General features: G+C 44.4%; 1 protein-coding gene across 1 annotated transcript; it reads right to left on the bottom strand.

The window, feature by feature from the left end:
* Positions 1 to 669: 669 nt before the first annotated feature.
* LOC123136086 (two-component response regulator ORR22) lies at positions 670 to 3053 on the bottom strand. Its single transcript, XM_044555371.1, has 4 exons — positions 2436 to 3053; positions 2118 to 2294; positions 1955 to 2031; positions 670 to 1374 (listed from the first exon to the last, which is right to left on the bottom strand). Exons 1-4 carry the CDS (start codon positions 2473 to 2475, stop codon positions 1330 to 1332), a joined length of 339 nt encoding a protein of 112 aa, XP_044411306.1. The 5' UTR covers positions 2476 to 3053; the 3' UTR covers positions 670 to 1329.
* Between the last annotated feature and the right edge of the window lie 9041 nt (positions 3054 to 12094).

Genomic DNA, 12094 nt, shown 5'->3' on the forward strand with positions numbered 1-12094 from the left:
TCAATATACCCCAGGATGGAAATATATCTGATATTACTCAAAGAGTAGGCGATGGTAGATACTCACTACAGTAATCACCCCGTAAAATATCTACAAAAATGGCCATATCTACATGCATCGGCGCATTTGTTATGCAATGTGACATGAAATACCTAAGCAAGGTTTGGTATGATAGAAACCAAAAGCAGGCCATAGTATTAGTCCCAGATAACTTATGTACACTGTTTTTCATACTGCACAATAGTAAACTACATGATTGACTATTGGATATATAACTTTGTCCACACGCCTTCATCTGATTTGCCCGATATATAACTTTGTCCACACTCCTTCATTTGATTTGCTTGCATGTTGTGACACACATATCTGCTAAAGGACATATCTTGTTAGGCAAACTGTTCAAACAGTGCGTCTCATGGACAGAGAGAACATAATTGGGTCTATATGAAGGAGAATCACTCTGGATAATATACAATGACCTGGATACAGTGTAGCCTCTTTAACATAAAAGAATATAAAAGATAAAATTAAAATTATTTTAGTATTCTACATGGCCTACAATATGCAAAGGTGAGTCTGGTTATCATTCAGTAAGTTAACAAAAATATAAGCTCAGTTGGCAACTCTCTCTGAACAAATCATGCAGCATCAATAGTGACAACAAAGCAATTAACTACATGAAGGTCATATAAAAAACAGAGTTTAAATCATCATACTGTCTGGATCAAAATATTACTACTCATTTACTGCTATCTCTAAGCATCTACAAACCCTATATCAGTGTTTACATCTGTGAGTACTTCCTTTGATTACAAAAATTGCGGAGTCACACTGATCATTTTTTTGCAGCAGTCCAGTAAAACCAAAGAGGGGACGCGATGTATATCAGCTGACCTATGCAAGTGCTCGGAGATGGCTGTTAGTGGAACCAGCTGAACCTAGCGAGCCATGAACCTAGATCTCTTCGTCAGCCATCGCGACCTAAACAGATCCAAGAAATTTCATAGAGTAGCTCAATGCTCGACGCATAACTTTGGCAAAAACGAATGGACCAAAAACACAGAGTCTGATAGATCGAAAATAGAGCAAGTCATTTATATACAAAGCAAGACACTCACAGGTCATTCATAGTAATTAGATCAAGTCATTGTACAGAAAGAGACTGAAGGTTGAGTAGTGCATTAGAGGGTAGCCGCACAGTGCAGGAAACATACATTAGAGGGTAGCCGCGCAGTGCAGAAAACATATCCCACTGCTATGGACAGAAGAGTAGAACAGCACAATCCACTCATTTTGTTCTGTGAGTACATCCTTCGACGATAAAAGTATCTACAAATTCCAAGGTGGTCCAACATGATATAAAGTGTGGTCAACCTGAGTCGTCAAAAATGATTTAGAGACAACATAAGTGGTTGAAATATATATAAGCAACAAAAAAAGTACATGAGAACGACAACAGACAAATTCCAATTGGATTTCTTTCACAAACAGAAATGCAGGATACAAAGCCGAAGTTGATAACTTTCGGCAAACCTTGATATAGGTTGACAACATATTCTGCTTGGTTTCTTTATAATTCTTTTTAACATGAGAATGCAAGAAACTCATTTCCTTGTGAAACCTCAGACGGTTGGTGGATACCCCATGGAGTAAGATCCTTAGATATGGCATGTCACTTTTGTTGTTGCTAGAAACCCGTATCATTTCCACTCTCTTTTCAATGAAATGAAATGCAAAGGTCCTTTGCGTTTTCTTAAAAAAACTTAACAGAAGTTGCAGAATATATAATGTGTAGAGCCACACACAGCAAAAGTTATCTCTAGTTACAACTTCTAAGCACTATTATCTCTGAATGCCTAGCTGTTGGCTGCAGTATAGATAAAGTTCGGCAAGTATGAAACACACATGGTACTGATCTGCTGATAACTACAAGAAAGTTAAGTAAGTGGCTTGCCTGTAGACGACTTGCAACATTTTCCCTAGTGAGTTTTTCAACATTCATGAGGTCAAGTATCCTTTTCGGCACACCTTCTGCATAAACATGAAAGAATAGTGAGAAAAGAAGTTACTTCAGAAAAAAGTAGCTACTGAGAAGGAAGGTACTGGTAAGTTCTTACTGTCAATTCCAAGATGGTTGACAGCAGAGATGAATTTTCTATGTAGTTCAACGGACCAAACAACATGCTGCCAGATATTCCTAAGCTCCTCGATGCTAACGGGTTTTAGGAGATAGTTGCAGGCACCATGAGTTATCTCCTGCATTACAGTTTTTGTCTCTCCATTCACAGATAACACTACATGGGAAATAATTGGTTAGCACTGACATTTTTGCTTCCTCAATCAGAAGTACAAATCATAAGATTCGCTGTGCTGAATTCACATTTTGCATATAAAAGAATATACATCCAACAACTTTATAGCAAGGACTTGCTTACTTAAACAGTCAAACCTGCCAAGATTACAACGTGCAGCCATATTACAGATTTAGACTGGCGAACGAATCACCTAATTTAGAGCCACGTGCATGACTGAACAAACAATGAAAAATCACAGTACATATACTTAAGAGTATATAAAGGTTGCTCACTGTATTGCACCATACAAGGTATAAAAATAGAATTGCAGAGCACTTGCAGACTTGTACTGTATCAAACTGCAGACTTGGAGAAGGAGGGGCACTTGTGCATACATGTTCATTTTAGAGCCGTCGTCGTCGATGGGCTAGACTTGGAAGAGGAGGAGCCGTCGTTGTCGATCAAAAAATTAAGAATTTGGAATGGTTCAGAACTCAATGATCTAGTAATTTGTTTAAAACTACTGAATTTGTTTAAAACTTACTGATGCAATGGTCAGAACTTAATAGTTCAGAACTCTACTGAATTTGTTTAAAACTTACTCCACAACATAAATGATTACAACAGATTTACAAAACAAAGAGACCATAGTACATAACAGAGTTTTAAAAACTCAGTTTTAAATTGTGAAACAGCAGCTTAATGCAGCAGGACCATTCAACATTCAGTTTTGACCAAAACTGAGATGGAGCAGTTGTGGAGTACCTTCAGGCTAGAGCAGGGGTGGAGGGGCGTCCTCCATGGCGTCGGGGGCACGGACCGGAGCAGGGGTGGAGCAGCATCCTCTATGGCGTCGGTGTTCAGGTGCCTGAGCGAGCTACAGAGCTGCGCGGTGGGGATCTGGGAGGGAGATAGGATGGGGTGAGGAAAATACGATGGGATGTGGATGAGTGGAGGGACTTACAGGAGCCTCACTGGAGCTGAAGTACGCCGTAGAAGCCCTCCTCGTCGTCTCTAGTTATCCGCCCGCGCTCCCGGCACAACCACGCAGTTCCGCGGTTCCGCCTGAGGTCCCGTTCAGCTCTGTCGTGTAGCTATCCTGCTCTTCCGCGCATCTCCGCTGCTCCTTCCTGCCTGCTCCCCTGCACCCACTCGCCTGCCTCCTCGCATCCCACCTCGTGCGGTGCGGGGCGGCCAACCGGGCGAAGGAGATGACGGCGGCAGGGCAGGAAGGCCGGTGCGGGGCTAGGGTTTGGATGGAGAGAGATATGTGAGGTGGGAGGAAGAGGAGAGGGGGCGGCTGCTTGGTGGCGGGCTTCGGCTCTTGGGCGACGGGCGGGGACTGCTGCTTCTGCGGCAGGGAGGGGCGATGGGAAGGAGAAGGCGCGGGACGGGGAGGATGGCTGGCGGCGGCGGGGAGGAAGGGAGAGTGGGCTCGAGGGGAACGACCCAGCTCGCTCTTAGCCTCTCTCGCCCTAGTGCTATCAGGCACTTTTCCAACCAGGTGAAATACCAAAAATGCCCTCGGCGGGGCACAGGAATAACAGGCGGTGGCACAAAAACTTTACACTGTTTCGATCTACAGTGCCTCTTTTCGATCCGACGTTTCAGATCCCTTCATCTCGTGATCGAACAGCCTATAACGCATCAAACAAAGCATCCAACGGCCAGGAATCGCTAAACTCCAAGGAGGCTGGATTCCTCCCACTATGTATCTTACCCTGATTGCCAGTATGTTTGCATCAGCGGGGCCAAGTACATTTTCTTTTTGCGGGAGCACTTTCGTAGATACTCGCCCACACTATTTAAAATAACAAATATGTATTCAGTACGTGATTATCAATTTAACCAATAAATTGTAGGGTTTGTACCACAAAATTATATAATTGAATTCATAGTCAAAATAAGTTTACAATAGTGTAATTTTGTGGAAATTATCGTGTAATGTTCACTCCGTTGCGAGTATTGTACCACAAAATCATATAATTGAAAGTCAAAATAAGGCCCAGTTCTTTTGCCAGAATCTGGAGATTCTCCCAGAATCCGACCCCTCCCCAACTTCTCCCAGAATCTTTGAACCTCATTTGTTTTACAATCCTATCTAGTTAGGGTCTAATTAGACATGATTGTAAAACAAATGGGGACTGAAAGATTCTGGGAGAAGCTGGGTAGGGGTCGGATTCTGGGAGAATCCCCATATTCTGGCAAAAGAACTGGGCTAAGTTTACAACAATACTTTTTTCTACGGCGTGTCAGTTATTGATTGAAGTGCGCGGTCTGCAACCGTAGCTACAAATTAGATTAGAATTTACTGGTGCAAACCGAGCCAACGTGTTTCGCAAACCGGGCAACCGGCGTGCCCTTGTCAAGGCCGTCCAGTTCTCACCCACAAAAAAACGGCTGTACAGTTCTGCTGCCGCGAGATTGCCGGCCATCTTGTCAAATAAGGGTTGGCTCGCTGGTGACTCCTGCGACGGGGCACTCTCCCATGAGAGCCAGGGCTGGTATCTGTACTCATCTAGGTGAAGAACATCCATATCCCTGCCAAATAGGAAAAATCAGAGGAAATAAAAAAAGAACCAAATAGAGAGTGAGCCTGGCTCAATTGGTTGGAGAGTGGATGTAAAAAACTAACACTTGGTACTCACGCATTTACTGAGGACGACTAGGCTCGGTGCGTCACCGAGATTAAAAATTCTAGTACTCATACTTAAAAGGCCGTATGCATCCCTAGTTGGTGCAGAGGCCGGAGAAGTGAAATTTTTCCCGATTTTTAAGGTTGCAATTCAATGGGAATCCATCGTGACTACCTCTCGCGTCGCCCCTCGCGGTTGATACGGGAGGTCTCAGCCGCCGCCGCCTAGTCCTCCCACATCGCTCACCTCCCCCTCCTTCGCTGCCGGCGGTCGGTGTGGCAAAGGCCGTGCGTGCGATGGCGGCGACGGAGGGCCCTCCTCCTTCCCCCGGATCCGCGGATGGCGCGGGTATCTAGATCCGTGGGGTACGGTCCTCCCCATGGCGGCTGGCTTGCGGCGGTGCATGAGCGCCCAGATCCATGGGGTGTGGGTCTTCCGGCAACATAGCGGCTCCTAGTGGCGGCGGGCTCGGGCGATGGTGTGGGCCATGCGACGGCGGATCTCGTCGCTTCGGTCATTGCGGAGGAATCTGGACCTGGGGCGGTGGCCTCGGTAGGCATGGCGACCAAGGCCCTGCCCTCCACCCTACCCCATGCCCAGGTGAAGATCCAAAATCTCCTTAGATTGGGCGGTGATGGCACTGCGTGTGTCGTGCCCTTCTTGTAGGCGCCGCCTGTGGCGTTTTGGTGCTCGGTTAGAGGAACTGCGGGCGAAGGCGATGGGACCAGTGGTAGTAGGTGGTGTTCGCGAAGGAGGAGGAGAGTGGCATCTGGCATGTCGGCAACGGTGGGTCTCGGTGGCAGGAGCAGCGGGGTCTCGGCGGTGGGCGCTGATGATGGATGAGCACATGATTGTGGCGTTGTATGACGTCGATGTCAGCTAGGCCTGGCAAGGTCGATGCATCAGTACAACTCTGAAGATGGATCGGTGAAAGACGTATGTGGCGGCCTCTGAGAGTGCACCCAACCGGTGTGTGCCCCAGACCTGGCAATGTGGCTTGGTTGGGCCCTCTGGTTTTAGATGTTAGGCTATGATGCGAGGTCTGTTTGGTATTCGCCTTGGACTATCGGCGACCCTTCATCAAGTGGATATGAGTAGCGACGGATGTTGCAAAGATGGTTGCTTCAGACGTATTGATGTACTATTTTGTAAGGACTCTGTGAATAATTAAGAGCATCTCTAGCAGACCCCTTATAATGCGGACCCTTGTAACGCGTTTACAGTTCGGGGAAAACCGACCCCTCAAACTTAAACTGTAAAACCAAATATTCACTTATATTCTTTCCCATATCTTTTTATTCCTCTTTTTCATGTCCATGATCAGCTAGCTTGCTCCGGCGAAACTGACGGATAACGCACGAAGCAGCCAAAAACGGAGCCGCAGACGACCAAATACGAAGTGCTCGAAGCGGCTAATCCAGAGCTAGCTAGCTCCTCCGTCGGGTAGCTCGAGCTAGCTAGCTCAGCTAGAGTCCATCCAGGAGCGAGCTAGCTAGCTAGCTCAGCTTGAATCGATCCAGGAGCGAGCTAGCTAGCTAGCTCCCCCGTCTCTGTAGCAAGAGACGCGGCTGGGGCGGACGGTCGGCGGTCAAGGGACCAGGGCGGCGCGGATGGTGGACCTGGACAGGCTGCCGGCGTCTAGGGACGGGCGGGGCGGTGTCCGGGGCAGCGCAGACGGCGGACACGAATGGCGGACGTGGAAGTTTCCGTGGAAATTAGACTCCTGCCAGCTGCTTTTTTGATACATGACATCGTAGAAATGGACGCGAAAACTGTGGTTTTGCGGATCAGGAGAAGTTTTTTACCGCACTCCTTAAAAAATTTAAAGGTTGAAGGTGTATAAGGGGTTTGTTTGGGCTATTTTTTCCGGCCGAAACTAAAAACTGACGGTTATTTTATAGTTGTGCGGGATATACAAGGTCGGCTAGAGATGCTCTAATAAAGTGGCTGCATGCATCGCACAGATGGAGAGGCCGAGGGTCTTCCTCCTTTTCTAAAAAAAAGAATAGATAACTTTGGCAAACCTCAAAATACGATTGGAAATTTTGCACTCTCCAAAAGTGCTCAAAACCTTGATATGAGATCTCTGCTGTTTAGAACCGTCAATGCTACATAAACATATACTCTCTCCATCCCAGGACACTGTCGGGACTAAGGGACCAAGGGAGTAGCTGTTTATTTTGCACAAGGGAGTCTAAACTTGATGATAGTATTATTGTTGAAGGCAGAGAGAATCATATATGAAGCTGGACTATACATTTTGCAAAAGTCTATATAAATTCATGGTTATTCACATTGTTCGAGATTTAAGTCCACTGAATTATGTCACTGGACAGTGTTCAGTACTGATTACTATTCGTGAACTAATGACTAAACATTTTGCAACATCAAGCACATCTTATCAATACGCGGAAACAAAAATGATGTTGTTCAACATTGGACAATTTTTAGTCTACCGGCATGAACTAGCATCATCATTCAACACATGAAACATTGGACAATTTTATCTTTGCACAAGTGATTACTATAAACGATGCTACTTCAGTTGTCAATTCATTATTGAACTTAATTTGCAAGATTCGTTTGCCCACTACTATATACTCTATAAATTTCTAGAGATATACTCCCTTTGTTCCTAAATATAAGCCTTTTTAGAGATTTCAATGTGGACTATATATAGATCAAAATGAGTGAATCTACACTATAAAATACGTGTATATACATCCATATGTAGCCCGTATGAAAATCCCTAAAAGCCTAAAAGGTCATATATTTAGAAACAGAGGGAGTACTTATCTAATAATACACTAGAAACCACTTTTAAGTTTTTTGTTAGACAATATGCTTTAGGAAGCTCTATCATGATATTTGACGATATTAAAATAAACATGGACGCACAAACCCACACATGTGCTAAATTATATATAAGTATATAATTTATGCAAATCCTCAAAATATGAATTTTGTTAAGATAAATAACTTAAATTTGGCATAATTGTTTTGTTGATGTACGTCACAACCGTATGACAAAGAATACAATAACTAATATTTAGCAATGTTGTTGTGTGATTAACTATGCCAACTAAGTGCAAAACATCATACTTGTGTGATTAACTATGCCAACTAAGTGCAAAACATCATACTTGTTTAGGTTATAGTCTAATGAAATAATATGTTTAGATGAATATAGAAGTTTAGTATGAAAATATCCAAACTACAAAACTGTATATAACTTGCTTCCCACATGGGAATCATTTCTGCCAACGCTTTATTCAGATCCCGAGCAGATTTGGTGAACTGAGGCTGAACGATAGACCATGCACCTGCCAGAACAAACAATTGGACATCCACGGCATGTCAATTATTGATCGAAGTGTGTGGCCTGTGATCGTACCTACAAATAAGATTTGAATTTACTGATGCATACCGAGCCAACGCGTTTCGCAAACCGGGTAACCGGTGTGTCCCTGTCAAGGCCATCCAGTTCTGCTGCCTCGAGATTGCCAACCATCTTGTCAAACAAGGTTCGGCTCGCCGGTGACTCCTGCGATGGGGCGCTCTCCCATGAGAGCTAGGGCTTGCATCTGTATTCATCCGGGTGAAGAATGTCCATATCCTTGCCAAATAGGGAAAATCAGAGAAAATAAAAAAACAAAATAGAAGAGATAGCTTTGGCCAAACTCAAAATACGACTGGAAATTCTGCACCCTCTAAAAGTGCTCAAAACCTTGATATGAGATCTTTGCTGTTCAGAACCGGCAATGTTAGGTACACATATACCCTCCGTCCCATAATATAAGGCATTTTTTGACACTGTCGGGATGAAGAGAGTAGTTGCTTATTTTGCGCAAGGGAGTGTAAACTTGATGATAGTATTGTTGTGGAAGGCAGAGAGAATCATATATGGAGCTGGACTGTACATTTTGCAAAAGTCTATGTAAATTCATGGTTATTCACATTGTTCAAGCTTTAAGTCGACTAAATTATGTCACCGAACAGTGTTCAGTACTGATTACTATTCATGAACTAATGACTAAAGATTTTGCAACATCAAGCACATCTTATCAATACGCGGAAACAAAAATGATGTTGTTAAACATTGGACAATTTTCAGTCTACCAGCAGGAACTAGCATCATCATTCAGCACATGAAAACATTGGACATTTTTATCTTTGCACAAGTGATTACTATAAGCAATGCTACTTCACTATCAACTATCACGTAAAGAGCAAGAACATATTGTCAATTTAAATTGAACTTAATTTGCAAGATTTGGTTGCCAACTACTATATACTCTATAAATATCTAGAGATATACTCCCTCCATTCCTAAATATAAGCCTTTTTAGCGATTCCAATGTAGACTATATATGGAACAAAATGAGTGAATCTAAACTCTAAAACATGTCTATATACATCCATATGTAACCCATATTGAAATCTCTAAAAGCATAAAATGTCATATATTTAGAAACGGACGGAGTACTTACCTAATAATACACTAGAAACCACTTTGAAGTTTTTTGTTAGACAATATGCTTTAGGAAGCTCTATCATGATATCTACGATATTAAAATAAACATGGACGCACAAGCCCACACATGTGCTAAATATATATAATTTATGCAAATCGTCAAATTATGAATTTTGTGAAGGTAAATAAGTAAATTTAGCATAATTGTTTTGTTGATGTGCGTCACAACCGTATGACAAAGAATACAATAATTAATATTTAGCAATATTGTTGTGTGATTAACTATGCCAACTAACTGCAAAACATCATACTTGTTTAGGTTATAGTCTAATGAAATAATATGTTTAGACGGATATAAAAGTTTAGCATAAAAATATAGGTGTTTTTTATTTGCCACAGGGCCCAAAATATGTTTGGACAGGCCCTGAACTCATTATACCTGATATGTTTGTATGGGTCCTGTACGAGAACTTCGCCGCTTTCCACACCGGCTATCAGCCCTGACAGAGAGCCCGCCTGCAGAGCATTGGACAAACTCACCCGACTGAACGCTTCCGCAAAATTGAACGACACCACAGGTTGTACGATGATGTATAATTTTCTACGCGAACCCTAGGGTGGTCTGCAGAATGTGTATCGAAGGGTCCGTGATGGTGCCGAGCACCGAGCCAGTGGCCAGGAGCGAGCCATCGGTGGAGAAGGCGATCACGCTCGGGATGCCCTCCACCGACTTCACCTCCTCGACGTGACCCTTGGCGCCCTCCTTGTGGTCTGATTGGCCCGACAACAATCCAAGAGATTCACAAAAAATAGCAACCAACCGAATCAAAGAGGGGAACACCGTCAATGATCACGACGAGCAAAATAGAGGCGTGCAACAGCGAGATGAAGAAGTGGAAAATCTCGCATCGGTAAATCGGGATTTGGAGGGAGGGAGGGGCACCTTTGCTCCGCTTGGGGAGACACCTCGTTCGCCTTTTCTCCATTGCTCTGCTTGTGCTTGGTGGAGGAGGAGGAGGAGGAGACGTTTTTTGTTGAAACAGAGAAGACCAAGAAGTTGCGGCAGAGTTAAGGCGGTGGGAAGGGTGCGGCGCAGTTTGACGATATATATCTGGCAAAAGGAAGGAGGGTCTGGTTGACGTGGTGGATGCGGCCGCCCCTTTGTGCCCCGGGATTTCATAAACCGTCAGATACTATCTGTATAGGTGGACTCCGCTTGTGACTGACTGAGTCAAACCCGACGCATGACGAAAGGGGGTTGGAGGTGACACATGCAACTGTGTGTGTGTGTGTGTGTGTGTGTGTGTGTGAAAATGCTGCTTTATTTTTTCAACTGCACCACAACCCGAGTTTAACAAGTTCAAATTACAAACTGGCGGAACACTAATCCAAATCTTAGAGCATCTGTGACCATCGGATACCTAATTTGATGAGTTGCCCAACATCTGCCAATCATACTCCATATTTCATTTCAAACAACCATAGTTGCCATTTTTTGCGGGCAAATTAGAGAGCTTTATTCAAACTAAAGCATTCTCCGGACAGTCAGCCAATAGGTTGGTCACGAGGAAGCTAGGAGTGTTTTCTAGCCAACAGTTCGTCACATTCAAGGTGCATGCATGTTTTGCACAAAAATGTGTTGGTAAATTTGCTGACCGGTTTACATGCTGAATATCAAATAAAACAAAGTTAACACTAAGCTCTTTCTAACAAGATAGGGGCCACAACTAAATAGGTGTTGTGGCGGGTTTTCTAGAGCATCACCAGCTCCAGGCAATCCACTTCCATGATCACATGCGAGAGTCCTCTTATTGCAGCGAAGCGAACACCATCTCACAGAGAAAAAGCTTCAATGATGAGAGGATCCGAAATCCCCGTATACGGCTTGCACCATAAGCCCAGTAGAGCAATGGGTGATCAAGAGACACCTCCTACCATGCCTCGACCATCTTCAAAGTTGAGCGCACCATCCATGGTGATTTTAACCACCCCCTCTTCAGGGGGTCGCCAACCGAAGCCTGACAGAATCGCAGCTGCCTTGCACGGAAGATCCATGAGAGCAAAGACCTTCTTGGTAGAACGAATAGTGGTTGTAGGATCACGTCCTTCTTCCCCATGCTTGATGCGGTTTCGGGAGTGCCAAATAGACCACATGATTGTTGTGATTTTAGCTCGAGGGTCACATATGATATCTCTCACCCATGAGTCTGGATGGAGTCGAGGGAGCCGGAGACCGAACCACGCATACGCCTCGTCCCAGAACCGGCGAGCATGCACGCAGTGGATCAGTGCATGCTTCAGATCCTCACCCATAGCCATGCACACTTTGCAGCGATCTATGACTGCAATATGTCGATATTTGAGAGTACTTTCATCTGGGAGAATGCCGCAAAGAACTCTCCACAAAAACACTCGCACTTTGGGAATAACATTGAGATTCCATAAGGCCTTCCACAACTGTTGATCGTTCCCTGAGGTCCCGGTAGCCGTCCCTTCCTCTAGAGCAAAACGCTCGTTTTGAGTCATAAGAGCGCGGTACGCCGTCTTCACAGTGTACTTGCTAGATTTTTCAAAAGCCCAAGCAAAGGAATCCTCCCCGCCCCCCTGCCGAATAGGAATATTGAGGATGGCATCGGCATCAGGGGCAATAAAGGTCTCCCTAACAACATCTTGTCTCCAGGACCAATTTT

The sequence above is a fragment of the Triticum aestivum genome, chromosome 6B (genome assembly GCF_018294505.1).
Source record: "Triticum aestivum cultivar Chinese Spring chromosome 6B, IWGSC CS RefSeq v2.1, whole genome shotgun sequence".
Classification (NCBI taxonomy): domain Eukaryota; kingdom Viridiplantae; phylum Streptophyta; class Magnoliopsida; order Poales; family Poaceae; genus Triticum; species Triticum aestivum.

Excerpts from the sequence above, each read along its gene's own strand:
- LOC123136086 (XM_044555371.1), bottom strand. The coding sequence starts at position 2,475 with ATGGCTGCACGTTGTAATCTTGGCAGGTTTGACTGTTTAA. Across the intron at positions 2,295-2,435 it reads TGGCAGGTTTGACTGTTTAA|TGTTATCTGTGAATGGAGAG; the intron begins GTAAGCAAGTCC and ends TTTCCCATGTAG. Across the intron at positions 1,375-1,954 it reads ATGTTGCAAGTCGTCTACAG|GTTGACCACACTTTATATCA; the intron begins GCAAGCCACTTA and ends TTGACGACTCAG.